Consider the following 22,853-nt stretch of genomic DNA (forward strand, 5'->3'; position numbering starts at 1 on the left):
CTCCCTCCACTAGAATGTCTGTGTCATTAGAATCTATATATATATATATATATATATATATATATATATATATAGATTTTTTTTTTTTTTTTTTTTTTTTTTTTTTTTGCGGTACGTGGGCCTCTCACTGTTGCGGCCTCTCCCGTTGCGGAGCACAGGCTCCGGACGCGCAGGCTCAGCGGCCATGGCTCACGGGCCCAGCCGCTCCGCAGCATGTGGGATCTTCCCGGACTGGGGCACGAACCCGTGTCCCCTGCATCGGCAGGCAGACTCTCAACCACTGTGCCACCAGGGAAGCCCCTAGAATCAATATTTTAAAAAATCAATATTTTCTACTGGTTTTTCTCAAGTTCCTGGAACACTGCATGCCACTTGGAAGGAACTCAATAAATATTTGTCCAATAAATGAGTCCTTTTTTGTAGTGGATTTTCTGCTTCCTTTCTCCAAGCTTATCCTTTTTTAAAACCATAATTTAATTAATTTATTTATTTGGTTGCTCCGGGTCTTAGTTGTGGCATGCATGTGGGATCTAGTTCCTTGACCAGGGATCAAACCCAGGACCCCTGCATTGGGAGATCGGAGTCTTATCCACAGGGAAGTCCCTAACCTTTCTTTTTATCCAACTTGTTTTCTTTCCACCCATACTGTTCTTCACGTTCATGTACTAGTGTTTTCTTTTCCTTTTTTTTTTTTTGACTGGGTGGGGGTATTTTAATTACAGAAATGGGATCATATAATACCCATCACTCAGTCAGCAGTTTTTATCACCTAACAATACTAGGACAATAGATACTGATGCTACAAATCTTTTTAATGTTTGCATAATGTTCCAGCATATGAGGTCAGTACACTACTTTTATTCATGTCTGTCACTATTTTTCCACTCCCTTCACTTTGGGGCACCCCATCCCTGGTCTCCCCCATTTTTCCTTCTACCTAGTACTATTTACCCATTCATCCTGTACCCAACAGTCCCAAACATAGTGATCACTCAGTAAAGTGTTTGTTGCACCCCTGGTCTGTTTCTGGCAGCGATTAGCTGTGTGCATTGTTTGAGCGAGAGCTACTGAAGGGAAGGGTGCCACAGAAGAAGGCACGACTGAAGAAATTAAAAGCTGGGGTGGGGCCTTTGGTGTCTCCCTGAAGCAGCGTGGGCTTCGGAGGGGCAGGGCGGGCTTAGGGGACCGAGAGGACCGGGTTGGCGGCTCTTGGAGGGAAGGGTGGCCCTGGGGTGTCAAGGTCGGCCTTGGAGTGTCAAGGGCGGCCTTGGAGTGTCAAGGGCCTGTGCAGCAGAGCAGGGTAGGTTAGGGGTGGACCTGGGCGGGGCTTGGAGGGGAGAGGCCAGCCAGGGGGCGGGGCGGGCAAAGAGCGCAGACTCAAATGCGGGCGTTCAGCTGGTCTCTCCAGTCCGACCGCGCTCCGAGAGCCATGGAGCGCACTGCTGGGCGGCTCGCCTGCTCGACTGTGGGGCTGTGGCTGGGGTTGTTGCTGCTGTGCAGCTGGGGGTTCCCTGGGAGCGCCGAGCCACGGGCCCCGCCGGAGAATATCGGTAGGCGAGAAGGAGGCGGTGCGCGGCGGGGGGCGGTGGGAGCGCGCCCCACGCCGGGCGGCCGCTGCCTGATGCGCCAGGCCGGGCACCCGCGACGCCCGCCGGTACGCGCAGAACGAGCTCCCTGCGCAAGTGGAGCTCTTCCCGGTTCGCGCCTTGAGACTGCTTTACGTGCCCCAGGGACCGCCCTTTCCCGGGCGTGGAGACTTGACCGCTTGAGCAATGGGCCGTGGAGGGGGGCGACCCGGGGTGGCGGGCGGGCGCCAGGCCTCCCTGCAGCCCCTGAGTCGGAGGCCTTGGGCTCCGGGGAGGCTGAGGCCCCTCCCGCGGCCTTCCCTTGCTGCACTTGTTGGGAGGTCGGTCTTCTGGCTGGTCCGGGAGCGACGGGCCAATTCCGCTCTGCAGATGAGAGGCGCACGCGGGCACAGCACACCAAGTAGCGCAGATGAGCTGACCGCGCTGACCGAGTCGGCTTCCAGTGATGGACTGGGGCGCCCTTCCCCCGTCCGCTTTGCTGAAGTCGGCCGGCTGGCACAGTCCCCTGGCTTGCACAAGTTCTCTGCCTAGGACGACTACACAGCCGAAACAGCCACTCTTTTAGTTTGAGTGGTTTTGGTGGTTTGCCCCCTGTTTATTTTGTTCTGCTTTGTTTTTTTATTCCCCTTTAAGCCGTGTTCTTTGGAATCATTAACCTGTTTACATTAACGAGATGGAACAAATCAAGGCAAAAATGGCGGCCACTTTATTTGAAATGCGTCCTGGAAAGGCGCCACCTCCTCTGTTCCTTTGCATTGGGCGCACAGAAGGGTGTGCGGCGGTCCACTTGGTCCTTCCACAACCAACTGTGAGAATCTTGGGCCATCTGGCAAAAAAAAAAAAAAAAAAAAAAGTGTAACTACCACTTTTGTCTGGGGGCAGTGTCTGTCCAGATTCATAGTTCTATCTTCACTGTGGCTGTCACTTGCCTCCCCGTCCCCAGGCTTCCCTAAATTGTTGATAACAGCCTTAAGCAACGTCTGTTGTTGATTTACGGCCTTTCAGAAACAAAGCAAACCTACAAAGCTGGTAAGAGGGAAAAAAAACCTGTTCCTTTTTTCCCCCCCATAGCGATTATTGGAGCTGGCATTGGAGGCACTTCAGCAGCCTATTATCTGCGGCAGAAATTTGGGAACGATGTGAAGATTGACGTGTTTGAAAAAGGAGAGGTGGGGGGCCGTCTGGCCACCGTGACTATGCAGGGGCAAGAATATGAGTCAGGAGGTTCTGTCATCCATCCTTTAAATCTGCACATGAAGCGTTTTGTCAAGGACCTGGGTATGTAATTTGGTCTTAGAGCTAAGCGGACTTCAATATGCATGGATATTGTTGTCAGATAGGGAACTGAAACTTGCCTGCCTTGTTAATCGTCTTTTACAGTGAAGCTGGTAAAACTGCTTTCCTCACTTTCCTGCTAGCAGTTGGTACTGCCTTAGGAGCTGCTCTGCTGTAATGGGACACTAGTTATCTGTATCTTCAGTTATCTGGAATTACAGCCATGGGGCACAGGGTGGGGATGGTTGCTGCTGTGGGTTCTCAAACCTCTGGGTTCGTGTTAAAGAATCAAAGAATGGTTTGCGTTAGCAGAAACCCTAGCGTACTCATTTTACAGCTGGGGAAATGAGGCCCAGAGACTTGAGGTGTCTGGCTTAAGGTCACTTACACAGCTGTAGGTGCAAACATGTGCCTAGAACTTGGGACATCGGACTGCTTGCCTACCAGCAGAGGCACTGGACAGGTGTGGGGGAAGTGTGGCCAGCCTCTGCAGGCTCTTTCCTCAGGGAATATTGTGTAATTTTGGCCTTCTTCCAGTTATCAGAAATATCCAGTTATGCAAAATAGGATTTGCACCGGAACGGGACTGACTTCTTTTCCTTAGCTGCTTGCCACATCTCCGGTGGACGCCTCCTGGGCCTCTTTCCTGCAAGAGGGCGAGTGTATTCCAGGAGCCATTTATGCTGCCAAGAGTCATGTCTGACATTTCTGTTTTTAAGTTGAATTCAGCTCATCCTTTGGTTTTTTCTTTTGACTTTTTAGTCTTTTTAGACTAACTATAGCCAGTCTCATTTTGATATATCTGCATGATCATCCAACCCATCTTTCAGGGAATCCGCTTTTGGAAAGTGTGGTGTCTAGTGTATTACCCACTGTTCTAAAGATAGAGCTCCTTTAACATGTCTCCTGAGAACTGGGGGAAGCCCGGATTCGCTCACTTCAGAACGTCCCCGATAGCTTCAGATTACCTTCTCTCATTTGAGCAGTACAGAAACCACTGACTTAGCTACCTTTCTTTGTTTTTACAGGTCTCTCTGCTGTTCAGAGCCCTAGTGGCCTAGTGGGGGTGTATAACGGAGAGACTCTGGTATATGAGGAGAACAGCTGGTTTATAATAAACATGATTAAACTAATTTGGCACTATGGATTTCAGTCCCTCCGGATGCACATGTGGGTAGAGGATATATTAGACAAGTTTATGAGGTAATTTCTTCTCTTCCGTTTAACCTAAGACTTTTTATTAGATGATCTGTAGGAATTATAGTTTTCTCAGAACAGTTCTCTACCTAACTGCAGCCTGTTTTTAAGATCGTTAGGCAAAATGTTTTGTATACAATACACAAACCATTTATCCACTTCGAAGCTGAAAGGGTAGTTTATTTTTGCTTCTGAAAACATATTTTGCAAATGCTTATTTAATGTTACCAGACACTTTAAAATGCTCTACAAATATTAACTCCTTGAAGTCTTGTGACAGCTCTCTGAGGTAAGTACTGTTATTAGCTGCTTTTCACAGGTGTGGAAGGTGGAGGCTTAGAGAGGTTTCAAGTGTGCAAGTCCACCCGCCTAGTAACCGGTGGAGCTGGAGTTCTTACGCAGGCAGTCTGGCTCCAGAGTCCTCCTTCTTAATCTCGGAACTGTTTTAGTGTTGTGTGTAGATGAATGAGCTGATGTGTACAAGAGCTTGTAGAAAGGATCAGAAAACTTAAATGAGCTTTATTTAACCGTGACGTGATGTTTCAGTGAGCCAGCAGCCTGAAATATCAGTTCTGAGCCCCAAGAATTTAAATTCGGATATTAAATTCCCACACTGTCTTGTGTAGTGAGAATACAGGTGCCTCTTTTCCTTCTCTATGTTTTTCTGTATTTTCAAAAATTTCTTTGTGTATGAATATGCATTGCTTTGGTAAGTAGGAAAAATAACATAAGATAACCAGTCTACCTTTGAAAGACACAACCTATTTGTTTTTTTTAAGGTCATTGGCATGTGCTAATTTTTATGCTGGTTTACAGTTTTAGATCCTGGAGAAACTCAGCTTGTAAATGCTAATAATGTTTCATTACTGTGACTGTGCCAATGGAATAAAATAATTGTTAAAAAGGTAAAATTAGGGACTTCCCCTGGTGGTGCAGTGGATGAGAATCCTCCTGCCAGTGCAGGGGACACAGGATCGATCCCTAGTCGGGGAAGATCCCACATGCTGTGGAGCAACTAAGCCCGTGCGCCACAACTGCTGAGCCTGTGCTCTAGAGCCCGCGAGCCACAACTACTGAGCCCGTGTGCCCTAGAGCCTGCGCGCTGCAACTACCAAAACCCACGTTTTCTAGGGCCTGTGTGCCACAACTACTGAGCCTGTGTGCTGCAACTGCTGAAGCCCACGTGCCTAGAGCCCATGCTCCGCAACAAGAGAAGCCATTGCAAGGAGAAGCCTGTGCACCGCAACAAAGAGTAGCCCCCACTCGCCACAACTAGAGAGAGCCTGCATGCAGCAATGAAGACCCAATGCAGCCAAAAAAAAAAAAATTAAATTAAATCTGTTAAAAAAAAAAAAAAGGTAAAATTACATGTCATATGACCAAGTATTGCCCAGCACAAATGTAAGAGGTGAATAGGATAAACGTACTCTAGTTTCTGTAACTTATAGTAGATAAGGACTTCTTTCTTTCTAAACATCATTCTGAGGTCAATTTCTTGAACTCCTTTCCAGCGGGTACATTAAGTTCAGCTATAGTGCAGGTTGTTTTAAAGTAGTCATTCACTTGTTTGTTCATTCACCAAATATTGAGTACTTATTATGTGCCAGGCAGTATTCTAGGTCCTAAAGATGTAGAACCCAGAACATGTCCCTGCCCTCAAAGAATACATATTCTAGTAGAGAGACAAGCAGTTTACTAGGAAAATACATAGAATTTGTGTAGAGACAGCCAGTCACTTTTTTTCTTTTAATTTTTTATTTTTTGGCTGTGTTGGGTCTTCATTGCTGCGCGTGGGCTTTCTCTAGTTGCGGTGAGTGGGGGCTACTCTTCCTTGCGGTGCGCGGGTTTCTCATTGTGGTGGCTTCTCTTGTTGCAGAGCACAGGTTCTAGGCATGCGGGCTTCAGTAGTTGCAGCGTGCAGGTTCAGTAGTTGCGGCACGAGGGCCCTAGAGCGCAGGCTCAGTAGTTGTGGTGCATGGGTTTAGTTGTTCCGCAGCATGTGGGATCTTCCCGGACCAGGGATTGAACCCTTGTCCCCTGCATTACAGCCAGTCACTTTTTTTTTTTGTTTTGCGGTACGCAGGCCTCTCACTGTTGTGGCCTCTCCCGTTGTGGAGCACAGGCTCCGGACGCGCAGGCTCAGCGGCCATGGCTCACGGGCCCAGCTGCTCTGCAGCATGTGGGATCTTCCTGGACCGGGGCACGAAGCCGTGTCCCCTGCATTGGCAGGCAGACTCTCAACCACTGCGCCACCAGGGAAACCCTACAGCCAGTCACTTTTTAAAGAAAGAGGGCATGTTGCAGCATCCTCAGCAGAAAAATCAAGTTCACATGGCATCAGATACAACCTTGCCTGTGTGTATCAGTTTTCTTGACATGTAGAGAATTGCCCTTTCAGAAATTAAGAAATCACTTTTGAAGTGAATTCAGGGTATTACAGAACTGTGAAAAAGACCCAGTGAGGGGATACATAGATTATACTGTTTTTAAAAAGTTTATTTTATTGAAGTATAGTTGATTTACAATGTGTTAATTTCTGCTGTACAGCGAAGTGATTCAGTTATACATATACATACATTCTTTTTCATATTCTTTTCCATTATGGTTTATCACAGGATATTGAATATAGTTCCCTGTAGATTATACTATTTTTGATTTTAGAAAACAATTCCCAAACTTTATGGAATTACTGCCCCCCTCCAGTGTATCTTTGATACTTGATTATAGAGCGCTGACCTTTATGTTGTTTAAAGGGCCATCCATTTCTGTTTCTTTCAATAAATCAAGAACATGCAGATCTTATTTTGATAATTTTGTCATACCCTATGAGATAGTTGGGGAAAGGGCAGGTATTGATCCAGCATGTGCCAGTTGCTAAAGTAGTGAAATACTGCTGGACTTGTGAAATAGCTACTACCTGCATGTTTTCTCTTCCCTGGGAGTCTCCTCCACTGCCCCAGCAGGGAGTCTTGACTCAGTTCCAGTGCTGTAGTCAGTCTACTTTCTGTTTAATGTTGTACCGGTTATTAAATATTTGTAATATCACCCATGTTACAAAAACCAGGATTGGGAGCCACAGAGGTTGCCAAAGAGGAATCTGGAACAGTGAAATCCCCAACATTTCAGTAAAGTAGTAGTTATTAATCCTGGCTGTACATTATATTCACATGGGGATCTTTTTTTTCTTTGGCCATGCTGCGTAGCTTGCAGGATCTTAGTTCCCAACTAGGGATGCAACCTGAGCCCCCATCAGAGGGAGTGCGGAGTCCTAACCACTGGACCACCAGGGAATTCCCAACATGGAGATGTTTTAAAAATAAGAATGATGTGGGACTTCCCTGGTGGCACAGTTTTAAAAATAAGAATGATGTGGGACTTCCCTGGTGGCACAGTGGTTAAGAATCTGCCAATGCAGGGGACACAGGTTCAGTCCCTGGTCCGGGAAGATCCCACATGCTGTGGAGCAACTAAGCCTGTGCGCCACAACCACTGAGCCTGCGCTCTAGAGCCCGCGGGCCACAACTACTGAGCCCACGCGCCGCAACTGCTGAAGCCCGCACGCTCTAGGGCCTGTGTGCCGCAACTGCTGAGCCCGTGTGCTGCAACTATTGAAGCCTGCGTGCCTAGAGCCTGTGCTCCACAACAAGAGAAGCCCGTGCACTGCCACAAAGAGTAGCACCCGCTCGCCACAACTAGAGAAAGCCCTCGCATAGCAACGAAGACCCAACACAGCAAAAACTAAATTAAAAAAAAAAAGAAGGCTGTGCTCTACCCCTAGAGAAGTTTTATTTCATTGGTTTGTGGTAGGCATCTGGGCATTGGTGTGTTCACCTCAAGTGAATCTTGCCTATAATCAGGGTTGAGAACCACTGGGTTAAAATGAGTAATTGGAGAATATTCTTGAGTTTTCTCTTTCTTTGAATGGTGTAAGAAACCTAAAGTCCTTGCTCACATATTTTCTCCCTTTTTTGGATATATATGACAGAGGCAGTTGGCTCCTTTTGAAAGTGGCTTGTGTGATCTTCTGTAGAAAGTTTTGGGAGATTTGTTGACCAGCTTTGGGGAGGTACATTGTCATTTTTGTGCTTCTATTTCAGAGTGTGCAGAGTGAGCAAAAGCCCATGTGACAATAGTAAACCATGATACGTGAAAGAGGGTTCAAGCTTGTGGTAGGCAACACCCCACACCCCTGGGAGTGTGCATTTTTCTTTGCTGTTGAAGGTACTTGGGTGGAGAGCCTGCTGCCCCTGATACCCACACTTGCCAAGTCAATTTCCAGTTCTGAGCATTTATTTATGCAGTTTTTCTGGTTGGATGCCATTCTTTATTCCAAAATTCATGTCTTATCTCACCCCTTGCCTAATACTCTAGTCACCATTCATCTCTCTTTTAAAACATCTCAAGTATTATATGGTGTACACCACACACACACTTGTGTTCTGTAGTATGCATATTAGCCAGAATGTCATAGATATTCAGTCACATATTTGTTGAATTGAATCCTGTGGTCCACAAAATGGCTTCCTGTTGAGATATCTTGGCTTATAGGCTGGGTTCAAGCTCATTCTTGTCTCTAGCACTTAGTGCATTTCTGGGGACATGTTAGATCCTGAACACTTCTTGATCTGAGACTGATAGGACTCATAGTGAAAGGCTTTATAAACACCCTTTTTATTCCTCAAAGGAAAAAAGTTACACCTAACAAGTCATTTTTTATTCTTTTCGTTTTCTCATTTCCCAAATCCAGTCTATCTTGAATCCTATCAGTCTTTAAAATATATTCAGAATTTCACCACTTCTCACCACCATCACTGCTACCGCTTTGATCCAAACCACCATTATCTCTTGTCTGGCGGCATGTGGGATCTTAGTTCCCCAACCAGGGATCAAACCCACATCCCCAGCATTGTAAGCACAGAGTGTTAACCGCTGGACCACCAGGGAAGTCCCGTCTGGATTGTTGGAATAGCCTCCTGTGGTGGGCTAAATAATGCTTCCCTCCCTCTGCAAGATGTCTACATTCTAATCCCTGGAACCTGTGAATGTGTTACCTTACATGGTAAAAGGGACTTTGTAGATAAGATTAAGGATCTTGAAAAGGGGAGATAATTCTTAATTATTTAGGTGGGCCCAGTGTAATCACAAGAGTTTTTATAAGAGGGAGGCAGGAGAATCAGAATGAATATTAGATGTGATGATGGAAGAAAGAAGTTGGAGTGATGCTTGGCGGGGCCATGAGCCAAGGTGGCTTATAGAAACTGAAAAAGGCAAGAAAATAGTTTCTTCCCTCAGAGCTTCTAGAAGGAACCAGCCTTGCTGACACCTTGAGTTTAGCCCAGTGAGATTGACTTTGGATTTCTAACCTGCAGAACCATAAGATAGTAAGTTTGTATTGTTTTAAGCCACTGAGTTTGTGATAATTTGTTACTGCAGAAATAGGAAACTAATACACCTCCTAACTCATCTCCCAGCTTTTGCCCATGTGTCATCACAATCTGTTTTCAGCGTAGCAGCCAAAGTAGTTTTCTAAAAATCTAAGAGTTATCACATTACTCCTCTGCTGAGAAACTTTCAGTGGCTATTTCATGCAGAGTTACAGCCAAAATCTGTGCCATGGCTTGGAAGACCTGATAGGATGTAGATAATCCCATTCATCATTTTTAAATTTCCTGTTTGTTATGGGCAGAGTTGTGTGTCCTCTCTACCCCCAAACTTATATGGTAAAGCCGTAACCTCCTGTACTTCAGAATGTGACTGTATTTGCAGATAGGGTTTTAATGAAGTAATTAAGTTAAAATGAAACCGTTAGGCTGGGCCCTATCCAATTTGACTGTTGTCCTTATAAGAAGAGTAGATTAGAACACACAGAAGAGGCACCAGGGATGTGCACAGACAGAGGAAACACCATGTGAGGACACAGCAAGAAGGTGGCCATCTGCAAGCCAAGGAGACAGGCCTCAGAAGAAACCAAACCTGCCAACACCGTGATCTTGGACTTGGAGCATCCAAATCTGTTGGAAATAAATTTCTGTTTAAGCCAGCCAGCCTGTGATACTTTGTAATGGCAGCCCTAGTGAACTAATATACAGTTGGTATTCTGCGTACTCGTTCACCCATTGTTGAAAGTGGGATATTGGAGTATCCGGCTATTATTGTTGAACTGTCTGTCTCTCCCTTCAGTTCTGTCAGTGTTGCTTCATGTGTTTTGGAGCTCTGTTGTTAAGTGCATATATGTTTATAATTGTTATGTCTTCCTGATGGAGTAACCCTTTTATCATTATAAAATGTCCTCCTTTGTCTCTAGTAACAATTTTTGTCTTAAGTCTATTTTCTCTGATATTAGTGTAGCCACTCCTGCTCTCTTTTCATTACTGTTTGCATGGTATATCTTTTCCCATCTTTTTACTTTCAACCTATTTGTGTCTTTGAATCTAAAGTGTATTTCTTGTAGACAAGATAAGTTGGATTATTATTATTATTTTTTAAATCCAGTCTGCCAATTTCTGTGTTGTGTTTGGAGCGTATAGTCCATTTATGTTTAATTACTGTTGATACTTGCTTTTTATATGTCTTTTTTCTTTTTGGCTGCACCACATGGCATGTGGGATCTTAGTTCCCCACCAGGGATTGAACCTGTGCCCCCTGCATTGGAAGGCGGAGCCTTAACCACTGGTCTGCTGGGGAAGTCCCTCTATTTGTCTTATATCATTTTTGTTCCTCTGTTTCTCCATTACTGCTGTCTTTTTTTTAAACCCATTTATCTTTTGATGGATATTTGGGTTGCTTCCACCCCTTGGCTATTGTGAATAATGCTGCAGTAAATGTGGGTGTTCAGTTATCTCTTTGATCCTGTTTTCAATTTATTTGGATATATACCTAGAAGTGAGATTGCTGTATCTTTTGGTAATTCTACTTTTAATTTTTTGAGGAAACACCATACTGTTTTCCATAGCAGCTGCACCATTTCACATTCCCACCAACAATGCACAAGGGTTCTAATTTCTCTACACCCTTGCCAGAACTTGTTATTGTTATTTTCTGTTTTTTAGATAGTGGCCATCCTAATGGGTGTGAGATGATAATCTCTTTGTGGTTTTGATTTGCATTTCTCTAATGATTTAAAAAGTCAGATAAGGGGAAAGAATTTCAAGCATATACAGTGGTCCTTTGGTATGCATGGGGGATTGGGTGTAGGACCACCCCACAGATACCAAAATCTGCAGATGCTCAGATCTCTTACAGTTGGCCCTCTGTATCTGTGAGTTCTGCATTTGTGGAAATGGAATGCCAACTGTATATTTATTAGAAAAAATTTGCGTATAAGTGGACCCATACAGTTCAAATCTATGTTGTTTAAGGGTAAACAGTATATCTTTATACTGTCTTTTATATTTACCTATTTAATTACCTTTACCCATTCTTCATGTGGATTTGAGTTTCTGTCTGGTGCTATCTCAGCCTGAAGGGCAACTTTTAGTATTTCTTGTAGGGAAGATTTGCTAGTGTTAAATTATCTATTTTTGTTTACCCTGGATTATATTAATTTCTCTTTATTTTTGAAGGATAGATTTGCTGGATATAGAACTCTTGGTTGATAGTCTTTTTTTCCCCGGCATTTTCAATATGTCATCCCACTGTCTTCTGGACATGATGGCTTCTGAAGAGAAGTCAGCTCCTAATCTTACCGAGGATCATTTTTGCTGGATGAGTTGCTTTTCTCTTGCTGCTTTCAAGATTTTCTCTTTATCCACAGTTTAACCATTATGTGTTTAGGTGTAGATTTTTTTGAGTTTATCCTTTTTGGATTTGTTGAGCTTCCTGGATGTATAGATTAATGTCCTCCATCAAATTTGGGAAATTTTTGACCATTATTTCTTCATAAACTTTTTGTCCGTTTCTTTTTTCTCCTCTCCTAGGATTCCCATTATGTGTATCTTGGTATGCTTTTTGTTGTCTCACAGGCTCCGAGGCTCTGATCATTTTCTTAACTCTTGATTCTTTCTGTCCCTGATTGTATAATCTCAACTGACCTTATCTTTTTTTTTTTTTTTTGCGGTACGCGGGCCTCTCACTGTTGTGGCCTCTCCCGTTGCAGAGCACAGGCTCTGGACGTGCAGGCTCAGCGGCTGTGGCTCACGGGCCCAGCCGCTCCGTGGCATGTGGGATCTTCCTGGACCGGGGCACGAACCCACGTCCCCTGCATCGGCAGGCAGACCCTCAATCAGTGTGCCACCAGGGAAGCCCTCAACTGACCTTATCTTTAAATTCACGGATTCTTCTGCTGTTTCAGATCTGCTGTTGAGCCCCTCTAGGGAATTTTAATTTCAGACTATACTTTCCAACTCCAGAATTAAAAATTTTTTTCTATAATTGCTTTCTCTCTATTAATAGTCTATTTGTTCTAATCAACATTGTTTTCATACTTGCTCTAGTTCTCTAGATATGGATTCCTTTAGTTCTTTGAACATATTTATAATAGCTGATTTAAAGTCTTTGTCTATGGGACTTTCCTGGTGGTCCAGTGGTTAAGACTCTGTGCTTCCAATGCAGGGGGCGCGGGTTTGGTCCCTGGTTGGCGTGTAGCGAGGCCAAAATAAATAAATAAATAAAGTCTTTGTCTAGTAGGTCCAATGTCTGGGTTGTCTTAGGGAAAGTTTCTGTTGACTCCTCCCCCCCACCCCCCCACCCCATGTATGGGCCATACTTTCATGTTTCTCTGAGTATCTCATGATTTTTGTTGAAAACTGGACATTTAAAATAATATTAAATGGCAGCTCTGGAAATCAGAATTTCCCTCACCCCAGGTTTATTGTTGTTGTTTGTTTGTTTAGTGACTTTCTGGGGCTGATTCTGTGAAGTCTGTATTCTTTGCCATGTATGGCTACTCAAGTGTGTGTGTTGGGATATGTTTGCAATGCTCTGGAGGGTGGTTTACAACTCTAGCCTTTACTTCTGGCTTGCTCAAAGCCTCAAGGTCAGCCAGAGGTGACAGATTAGGGCCTTCTCAGGTCTTTCCTGGGCATGTGACAGCCTTGTACATGGACATGAGCTTCTAGGTCCCAAGGAATGAATTGGGGTTCTTCATTCTCCAATATTTAAAAAAAAAATCTTTTGGTAAGCCTCTTATTAGCCCCAGTTGGTATCACAGCCTCAGGCAGCTGACGTTAAATTGCCACTGATGTTTTTGACAGATGCACTCAGGATGGGCTGTTTGTACAGAGCGAGCTCTGAATCAGGTCAAAAAAGACAAGCCCTAATCTAAAAAATACAACAAACTAGTGAAAATAACGAAAAGAAACAGACTCACAGATATAGAGAACAAACTAATGGTTACCAGTGGCAGGGGGGCGGGGGAATACAGGGGTGGGGGACTGGGAGGTACAAGCTATTGGGTGTAAGATAGGCTACAGGATGTATTGTGCAACTTGGGGAATATAGCCAATATTTTATAATAACTGTAAATGGAGTATATCCTTTAACAATTGTATTAAAAAAAACAAAAGGACAATCCCTGAGGATAGAGCTTTTGAGTGAGTTACCAGATAGGGCAAAAGTGGCACTTCTCTGGGAATGGGAATTCTGGGATGCTCCAAGCCTGTTTTATCCCCTCCTGTGGCTGCCAGCTTGCTGGTTTCACAGGGATTGTAGTTGCAAGGCTGCTGATTTTGAAGGCTACCTTGTTGCTAGCAATAGGGGAATGGGAATAGGGGAAGTTAAAATACCACAAGGCTCACTTGTTCTTACAGACATTCAGCCATTTTTCTTGAATCAATTCTCCTGGAATGTTGTTTATTTCCAGAGTTCTGAAAAAGTTGACGTGGACAGTGTTTGTCAGTGTTCTCATTGCTTTTATGTAGGGGCAGATGTTTTCAGGTCCTTACTCAACTATCGTAGAAGTGCTTCACCCCACCTGCCCTACTTTCTTCTGTCTGTGCCTCTTCCTGCTCTCCGGGATCTCTCTGCCTCAGCTGCAGTGCCAGGCATGCTGCTGTCATAAGGCCTTTGCACTGCTCTTACCTCTGTCTGAAACATTTCCCCCCGCTCCTGTCCCTTCAAGGCTTGTATCCTCACCTCCTTCGGGTGTTTGCTGACGGATCACCTTCTCAGTGAGGCTTTCCTTGACTACTTATTTTTTGTATCATCTTATTTAGAGTTGCAACCCTGTCAGCTCCAAGCATTTCTAATCTTACTTTTTTTTAAATTTAAATTTTATTTATTTGTTTTTGGCTGCATTGGGTCTTCGTTGCTGCATGCGGGCTTTCTCTAGTTGAGGTGAGAGGGGGCTGCTCTTCGTTGTGGTGCGTGGGCTTCTCATCATGGTGGCTTCTCTTGTTGAGGAGCACGGGCTCTAGGCATGCGGGCTTCAGTAGTTGTGGCGCATGGGCTTAGTCGCTCCGTGGCATGTGGGATCTTTCCAGACCAGGGCTCGAACCTGTGTCCCATGCATTGGCAGGTGGATTCTTAACCACTGTGCCACCAGGGAAGCCCTCCAATCTTACTTTTGATTTACTTTTCTCCTTGATAATTATCATCCTCTAAACTGTCATATAATTTGCTTGCATTTCTTTATTTATTTTATTGCCTGTTTCCCCATCTAGAACAAAAGCTCCATTAGAGCAGGGACTTTTTTCTGTGTTGTACTGACTTCTGCATCCTTAGCACCTAGAGCAGTGTCTGACTCAAAGTTGATGCTCCATAAATATTTGTTGAATGATTAAATGAATGAATGAGTGAATAAATGGGTAGGGGTTATACAAATGTAGTTTAAAAAGAAAAGAAGTTTGTGTAACCAATCTGATTAGCAGAAACTACTAGTTACATCTCACTTTTTAGTAAATAGGCATTTTTTCCTTAAATTTATTTATCTCATTTATTATTTATTTTTGGCCGTGTTGGGTCTTCGTTGCTGTGTACGGGCTTTTCTCTAGTTGCGGCGAGTGGGGGCTACTCTTCGTTGTGGCGCGCAGGCTTCTCATTGCGGCGGCGTCTCTTGTTGCGGAGCACAGGCTCTAGGTGCCCGGGCTTCAGTAGTTGTGGCTCGCGGGCTCTAGAGTGCAGGATCAGTAGTTGTGGCACAGGGTCTTAGTTGCTCCGCGGCATGTGGGATCTTCCTGGACCAGGGCTGGAACCCGTGTCCCCTGCATTGGCAGGCGGATTCTTAACCACGGCACCACCAGGGAAGCCCGTAAATAGGCATTCTAATGCAGGGGTCTCTAACCCCTGGGCCTCGGACCTGTTAGGAACCGGGCCAAACAGCAGGAGGTGAGCGGGGATGGGGAGGGGGGTGGTGGGGGTGTGGGGGTGTGGGCTGGGCAAGCAATCGAAGCTTCATCCGCCGCTCCCCGTCGCTCACATCACCGCCTGAACCATCACCCCCGCCCCGTCCGTGGAAAAATTGTCTTCCATGGCACTGGTCCCTGGTGCCGAAAAGGTTGGGGACCGCTGTAATGCAGCTAGTTTTGTAAAGCAGTTACAGTGCTCAGTGTTTACACGGTGTATATTGTCTCATGTCACCCTCTATGAGGCCTTTACTTAGGAGGCTTGTTTTGAGTGCGGTTGGGGCTCAGGTGGGAGGAGGCAGGGGATAATTTTTTTATAACATCATACTTAAGTTATTTAATTGGCTACTATTTTGTCATGCTGACCATTACAAAAGATTGCTCTTCATTTTATGAGGTATTCAGTGCATTATTTTTCTGAAGAACTCAGTGTTTTCATCTTACTTTTTCCAACTTCCTAGGGACTACAAGCCAAACAGTATGGGCTGGAAGGAATTATTTTAATTTCTCAGTTTTGGCACTGTATTTTTTTTGTATTTTTTCCCACAAAAATATATTCAACATTTTTTTTTTTTTTTTTTTGCGGTACGCGGGCCTCTCACTGTTGTGGCCTCTCCTGTTGCGGAGCACAGGCTCCGGACGTGCAGGCTCAGCGGCCATGGCTCACGGGCCTAGTTGCTCCGTGGCATGCGGGATTCTCCCGGACTGGGTCACGAACCCATGTCCCCTGCATCGGCAGGCAGACTCGCAACCACTGCGCCACCAGGGAAGCCCATATTCAACATTTTGTATACTATACCGTTAGACAGTAGGTAATGTTGAAATGGATATGACATTATCTCTGCTCTTTAAAAAAATTACAGATTATTTTGAGAGAAGAAATTCGATGTAAAAACTCTTCTGTGATCACTGGTAGAGATCTTTCCTTGGCACTTATTTCTTCCTTTGCTTCATACACTTATCTGTGCATATGCCTGAGTACCTATTCCTAACTGTAAGTTCCTTGAGAGAAAGAAACCATGTCTTCCTCATTTTTGTATCACTTGTACCCTGAAAAAATATGTATTGAATTATTGCATGAACTAATTTATGTGAACATTTTTTCAAGTCTCTAAAGTGCAGAGAATGTCAGGTGATAGTTCCTAAAAATTAAATAATTTGAAGTAGTATCTAAGTGCTGAGCATGAGTGCTAAGTGTTATGGGACTTTTGGAGGTGATGACATTACTGTGGACTGGGAAGTTGGGTAAGACTTTGCAAAGGGTTTGGGATTCAGGCTCTGAAGGAAAGTGTAGCTAGTTGTTCTATGATTAGGGATGGGAGTGTATCCCAGATGGAGGGAAGAGGCAGTGCAGTGTTTGGGAGCAATATCCAGAGCATTTTTGGAGAGCAGTGAATGAATGGGTCAGCTGTATTCAAGTGGAAGATTGTGTGTGTGTGTGTCTGTGTGTGTGTGTGTGTGTGGTTGAAGGCAGAGGGGGATAGTGGTTCTTGAGCCTTCTACTTGCCATGTGACTTCTAGACAAGTTCTTTAACTTCTACTTTGTTTCTTTATCTGCAATTGAGCAAAGGAGTTAGTTAGACTTGATGAGCTTGGCTCTAAAAATCCATGATTTTTTTTTTTTTAATGTCAGAACTTTAGTAAGTAACAGTAATACGCAAGATGTTTTTTGAGTAAGTGGATGGATGACAAAATAAGGGTATTTTCGGACATCTGGGAGATTCATAAATGTTTCAAAGAAGAGAAACTAGAGGCAGGTAGATCAGTTATTCACTTTAGTAGTTTGAATATAAATCCTTACTTAAGATCAGGGAGATGAGAATGAAGTAACAGAAGAGATGTTAGAAAGATTGATAAGATTTCCTTCTTAGGTGGGAGAAGCAGAGAGGAGAAGTGAAATGTTTCCATTTGAAACTAAATGAACTGAGAATGACATGTAGGATGTTGGGAGAAACTTGTTATTTTTGGTTGTGGGAGGAGAGAGGATCAAGTCTAGTGGAAAGGTAAAGTTTAACTTTAGACATGTCTAAGTGTGCTCAAGATAAGATGAATAAGACATACCTACTTCTCGAAAGGTGCTCCCAGTGACCATATTAATGCAGAAGAGTGTATATAAAGGACAGTGGCCTTCCCCCAGAGGAGGCGGAGGGAGAGGGAGGCCAAGAACCTCTGGGATACCTGGGGCAGATGGTGACTGAGGTGCATCTCACAGGATAGGTAGGGACTCATCAGAAGGACACATGAAAGTCACTTTGAGTCTTAGAATGCTCTTTTCCTTCTTTTTTTTTTTTTTTTTTTTTTTTTTTTCTTTTTGCGGTATGCGGGCCTCTCACTGCTGTGGCCTCTCCCGTTGTGGAGCACAGGCTCCGGATGCGCAGGCCCAGCGGCCATGGCTCACGGGCCCAGCCACTCCGCGGCATATGGGATCCTCCCAGACCGGGGCACGAACCTGTATCCCCTGCATCGGCAGGCGGACTCTCAACCACTGCGCCACCAGGGAGGCCCTCTTTTCCTTCTTTATGTGTACCCTTCCCCCTGTCTTGTTTGGTGTTTAATGCCCATTTCTTTTCTGTTCAAAAGGATCTACCGCTACCAATCTCATGACTATGCCTTCAGTAGCGTAGAAAAGTTACTACATTCCCTAGGAGGGGACGACTACCTTGGATTATTTAACCGATCACTTCTTGAAACCTTGCAGAAAGCAGGCTTTTCTGAGAAGTTCCTTGATGAAATTATTACTCCTGTCATGAGGACCAATTATGGCCAAACCTTGAACATCAATGGCTTTGTAGGTAAGTCAGGGCTTGGAATAGTTATGGACATTAGTTTACAGAGTGGTTTACCTGATGCTATGGTGGCTCCTTACTTTAGGCCATGATTTGGAGAAGACTACCTTTCTTTGTGAAACCTCAGACACAGTAAAAATGTTGGCAAAATTGTGTATGTGTAAATGTGCATTTCTATGGGAACAGAGTCTTTAGCTTTTATTAGTTGAATGCTTCTCATCTGGGGGAGATTTTGCTCCCAGAGCCATCTGGCAATGTCTAAAGACATTGGAGCAGGGCTTAGCTGATTGGGAAGGGAGAGTGGGTAGACGGCCTCTTACAGAGTCAGAATTAAAACACGTTTTCTTCCTACTGCGGACAGGGGCAGTGTCAATGTCCGGTACTGATCCTGGCCTTTGGGCAGTAAAAGGTGGCAATAAACTTGTTTGCTCACGGCTCCTTCAGGCTTCCAAAAGCAATCTTATATCTGGCTCAGTAATGTCCATAGAGGAGAAAACGAGGACCAAGCAGACAGGTAAACTTGAACTTCTGTTTTATTGTTCCTAATCTTCCCTGCAGAAAATAACGGCTCAGGGAGAAAAACCTCTTTCCATCTCTCACTCAGTTCCAAATGATGGAATTTTAGTTTCCCGACCAGGGATCGAACCTGCGCCCCCTGCACTGGACGGCCAGGGAAGTCCCAAGTGATGGAATTTTAAATTGGAGGTGTTGTCTGTCATGTAGAAATATTCACAAATGTGCTCAAGTACAGCAGCATGACTCTTTGGATTTAAAAAACAATTTCATCCTCAAAAGTAAAAATTTCATATTTTGTACTTATTGACAAGATTTTATTTCCATTCCAAGTAGAAAATTGGCCTCATTGTAATACAGATGCAAGGGATAATTATCTTAAGGGATAAAACTTGTTTAATGCCTTAGAATTACAGAGAAACTATTAAGAAGGTATAGAATTATTTTTAGAAGGTATAAAATATAGTATGTTAGAAACATTAAAAAAATGTATGCTTCCCTATTGCCTCTAGGAAATCCCACAAAGGTGTATGAAGCGGTCTACCAAACTGGATCTGAGACCCATTCAGACTTCTATGACATCGTCCTGGTGGCCACTCCATTGAATCGAAAAATGTCCAATATAACTTTTCTTAACTTTGATCCGCCAATTGAGGAATTCCATCAATACTACGAACCTTTAGTGACAACTTTAATTAAGGGGCAGTTGAATTCAACTGTCTTTACCTCTAGAGCCTTAGATGAGTTTGATCTCGGTACAGTCTTAACCACGGATAATCCAGATTTGTTCATTAACAGCATTGGGCTTGTGTCTTCTGTGGAAGAAAATAATAATCCTCAACCAAAAGCGGACAGGGCACACGTTTGGAAGATCTTTTCCGCAGGACCTCTTACTAAAGAACAAATTTTAAAGCTCTTTGTGTCCTATGATTATGCTGTGAAGCGGTCATGGCTTGCATACCCTCATTATACGCCTCCAGAGAAATGCCCTTCCGTCGTACTCCACGACCGACTTTATTACCTCAGCGGCGTGGAGGTTGCAGCGAGTGCCATGGAAATGAGTGCTGTCGCAGGCTACAATGCTGCTCTCCTCGCCTATCACCGCTGGAACGGGCACACACACATGATTGACCAAGAGGACTTATATGAGAAACTTAAAACTGAACTATGAAATACCACGATTTCTTTTTTTCCCCTCCTGGTTCCAAATGGAATTATCACTGGCAAAAAAGAACACAGTCTGAGCAGAGATGATTTTGAAACAGATATTTTGCCATTATCATTGTTTAACAAAAGTAATCCCAGTGAATCATGAGATATACAAGGTTCTAATTAAGCATAAAGGCATATTCATGCTTATTGAACATGCATCTCCAAAATTTATTCTTTCTTTAATATCCATCAGCAGTGTTTCCCAAACTTCTCTGATCATAAGAATCATCTGGAGTTTGTTAAACGTATGGATTCTCTGGCTCCTCTGGAGTTGCTGATTTAGTAGGTCTGGGGTGGGGCCCTGGATTTTGAACCAAACCTTAAAGCATTTTAAGCTGAGCACTTGAGGAAGAGTCATCTTTTAGTTCGGGTCAGTTCATTTGTGCTTCGCAGCTGGATGTCATCTTCAGTCAGATACAACTACTGTGGGAGCTGGTATCTTATGCCTGGCTTTAGTAATTTATATTTTTCAAAGTACATATGCCCATGCTTGAAGCCTTGACTTTCAGAATGTTCTTTTCATTGCTTCTGTCTCTATTTCATTAGGGGTGAAATTCGGAAGTCTTAGTTTAGTATAAATTTAAGATGTCATGCAAAAATCTTAAAATGAAAAGTACAGGCTATTGATTTAAGAAATTGGCCATTATCAAACCCTCACCTGAGGAGCTTTTAAGAATAGTGATAGACCTCCGCAACAGAGATTCTGATTTAGTTGGTTGAGGATAGGACCTCAGCTTTTTGTAGCTTTTGAAAGTTCCTAACGTGCATCCTGGGTTGAGATTCACTGATGGTGGCGGTTTATGATGTTTCCCAAGGGTTTTTAGTGCCTTACAAGTCCCAGGAAACCCAATCCATTATCAAAGCGGGTCCATGTTGCAAAGAATGATTTCTCTCAGTGAGAACTCTCGTAATCTTGATAGTAAGATGCAGTGACAGTCTCACAGCAGAGGCAACTTAGATTACTCCAGAGCAGTTGGCACTAGAGTAGGATATTCAGCAAGACACCTTCCTTGATCAGATCCAGTGTATGTTCAAACTGTTAAATGCTTCTAAAGGTACTGTAGCATTTTGGTTGAGAAATTGGTTGCTGAAATCTTTTGAGGCCCTGGTTCTGAGCCTCAGCTGTACACTGGAATCACCGGTAGGAGTGCTTCCTGAATGATTCTAATATGTAGCCAAACTTGAGAACCAGTTCTCCATCTGTACAAAGATCATGAGTGACTGTCCTTATAGTCACTGGGAGGACAGGACAAGTAAAAGCTTGTGAATTCTAAAAGTAACTGCAACCAAGTTAACATGTATTGTTTAAAAAAAAAAAGTCCTCCAGATTATAGCAAAAAACAGAACATTGATTCTCAAAACAATTTCTTCTCTATTACAATTGTGAATAATATGCTGATAAAACTGCCAAGATATATTTGATGTAGAGGCAGGAATTAAATTTATAGTTTGTCAAAGGGTCAGCTTTTTACTATTTTTATTCTTAACAAGTATGTTGAGACATTCATATTTTTCCTTTTGTGGTTTTAATGAAGACAGTTATGTAGAGAGTGTAATACTATTATGTATGTGCTAAAAGTGGGTGAATACTAATGAGGTAATTTAATTTCTATGACTTATAGACTTGTTTTGTGATAGGATATATTTGTACTTAGAACACCAATTTAAAAGGTTGCTGTTATATCAAACCCAACTCTGTTTTCCAACAGGGCATCTGAAGTTGTTTCCTCAAAGAGCAAAACAGGTTATCCGTATGTCAAGCATATTAGTATTAATGCAATTACAGCATTAAAAAACCTTTTTTTTAATTGGAAGAAAAATCCTATCAGGGCCCATTATTCCAGGAGGCCGCTCAAATCATCTTTTTACAGAAGAGACTGGTAAAAATTATGCAGGGGCTGAATGAAGGCCAAGTTCTGCTCCAGTGGTTCTCCAACTTGAGTGTGCATCGGAATCACCTGGAAGCCTTGTTAAAACATTGCTGGGGGCTTCCCTGGTGGCGCAGTGGTTGAGAGTCTGCCTGCCGATGCAGGGGACATGGGTTCGTGCCCCGGTCTGGGAGGATCCCACATGCCGCGGAGCGACTGGGCCCGTGAGCCATGGCTGCTGAGCCTGCGCGTCCGGAGCCTGTGCTCCGCAACGGGAGAGGCCACAACAGTGAGAGGCTCGCGTACCGCAAAAAAAAAACCAAAAAAAACGAAAAAAAAGCCCCCCAAAACATTGCTGGGCCTCACCCCCAGAACTTGGTTTCAGTAGGTTTGGAGTGGTATACGAAAGACTGCGTTTCTGTTATGTTCCTAGGTGATGCTACTGGTCTAGGAACCACACTTAGAAAACCAGTTCAACAATTCAGCTCTGCGTGGCTGCAAAAAACACAAGCTTGTCGACATTAGTGAAGAATCGAAGAGAATAGAAAAATAAAAATGTATTGGCCTTCGTTAGTTTGATCCCTCGCTATTCTTTTGCTGTAAACATTTCCTATAAATAGGAAATACCACTTTACATACACATAAGCCACCTGTTTTATTATACTTTACAAGTACCTCACATACTGTGTGTACACCCCACTCTCCAGTTTTAAAGCGATTCATGATTTGTAGGCTTTTTACCAGATCACAAAAATAAGCTTAAGCATTTGCTCGATAGGTTTCTTAAAGTTAGGTTTATGATACAACCATCTGTAAAATCTCTCTCATTTGAGTTTGTGAACCATAAGATTTATGAACTAGGTGACTATACCATGGGCAGCGTTAATCACCGTCTTCTACTCCACAAAGAACCACAGTGCACTGGAATGTTTTTCTCTGGAATTGTATTTCTACTCTTGTATTCAAAAAAAGTTCCCACGTATGTTCAAAATAAAACCATGATATCATGACTTCCTGTGTTTTACTTCTGTTGTACTATATGGTTGACTCTTCAACAATGTGGGGGGTAGGGACGCCGACCCCCGAGCAGCCAGAAATCTGTGTGTAACTTACAGTCAGCCCTCTGCACGTGTGGTT

The 22,853-nt window shown here is 43.7% G+C and overlaps 1 protein-coding gene across 1 annotated transcript; it reads left to right on the plus strand.

Annotated features, from left to right (window-relative positions):
• Nucleotides 1–1,368: 1,368 nt before the first annotated feature.
• Nucleotides 1,369–22,726, plus strand: PCYOX1 (prenylcysteine oxidase 1). The gene is made up of 6 exons (XM_082642962.1): nucleotides 1,369–1,550; nucleotides 2,658–2,864; nucleotides 3,890–4,064; nucleotides 17,918–18,129; nucleotides 18,485–18,637; nucleotides 19,149–22,726. The coding sequence occupies exons 1-6, from the start codon at nucleotides 1,382–1,384 to the stop codon at nucleotides 19,805–19,807; spliced, it is 1,575 nt and encodes a 524-aa protein (XP_082499088.1). The 5' UTR covers nucleotides 1,369–1,381; the 3' UTR covers nucleotides 19,808–22,726.
• The last annotated feature ends 127 nt before the right edge of the window (nucleotides 22,727–22,853 follow it).

Source organism: Mesoplodon mirus, assembly GCF_964341445.2.
Source record: "Mesoplodon mirus genome assembly, chromosome: 14".
Taxonomy (NCBI): Eukaryota; Metazoa; Chordata; class Mammalia; order Artiodactyla; family Ziphiidae; genus Mesoplodon; species Mesoplodon mirus.

Coding starts and splice junctions, on each gene's coding strand:
- PCYOX1 (XM_082642962.1), top strand. CDS start 1,382: ATGCGGGCGTTCAGCTGGTCTCTCCAGTCCGACCGCGCTCCGAGAGCC. Junction 4,065..17,917: donor ATATTAGACAAGTTTATGAG/GTAATTTCTTCT, acceptor TCTGTTCAAAAG/GATCTACCGCTACCAATCTC. Junction 18,130..18,484: donor GAACATCAATGGCTTTGTAG/GTAAGTCAGGGC, acceptor TACTGCGGACAG/GGGCAGTGTCAATGTCCGGT.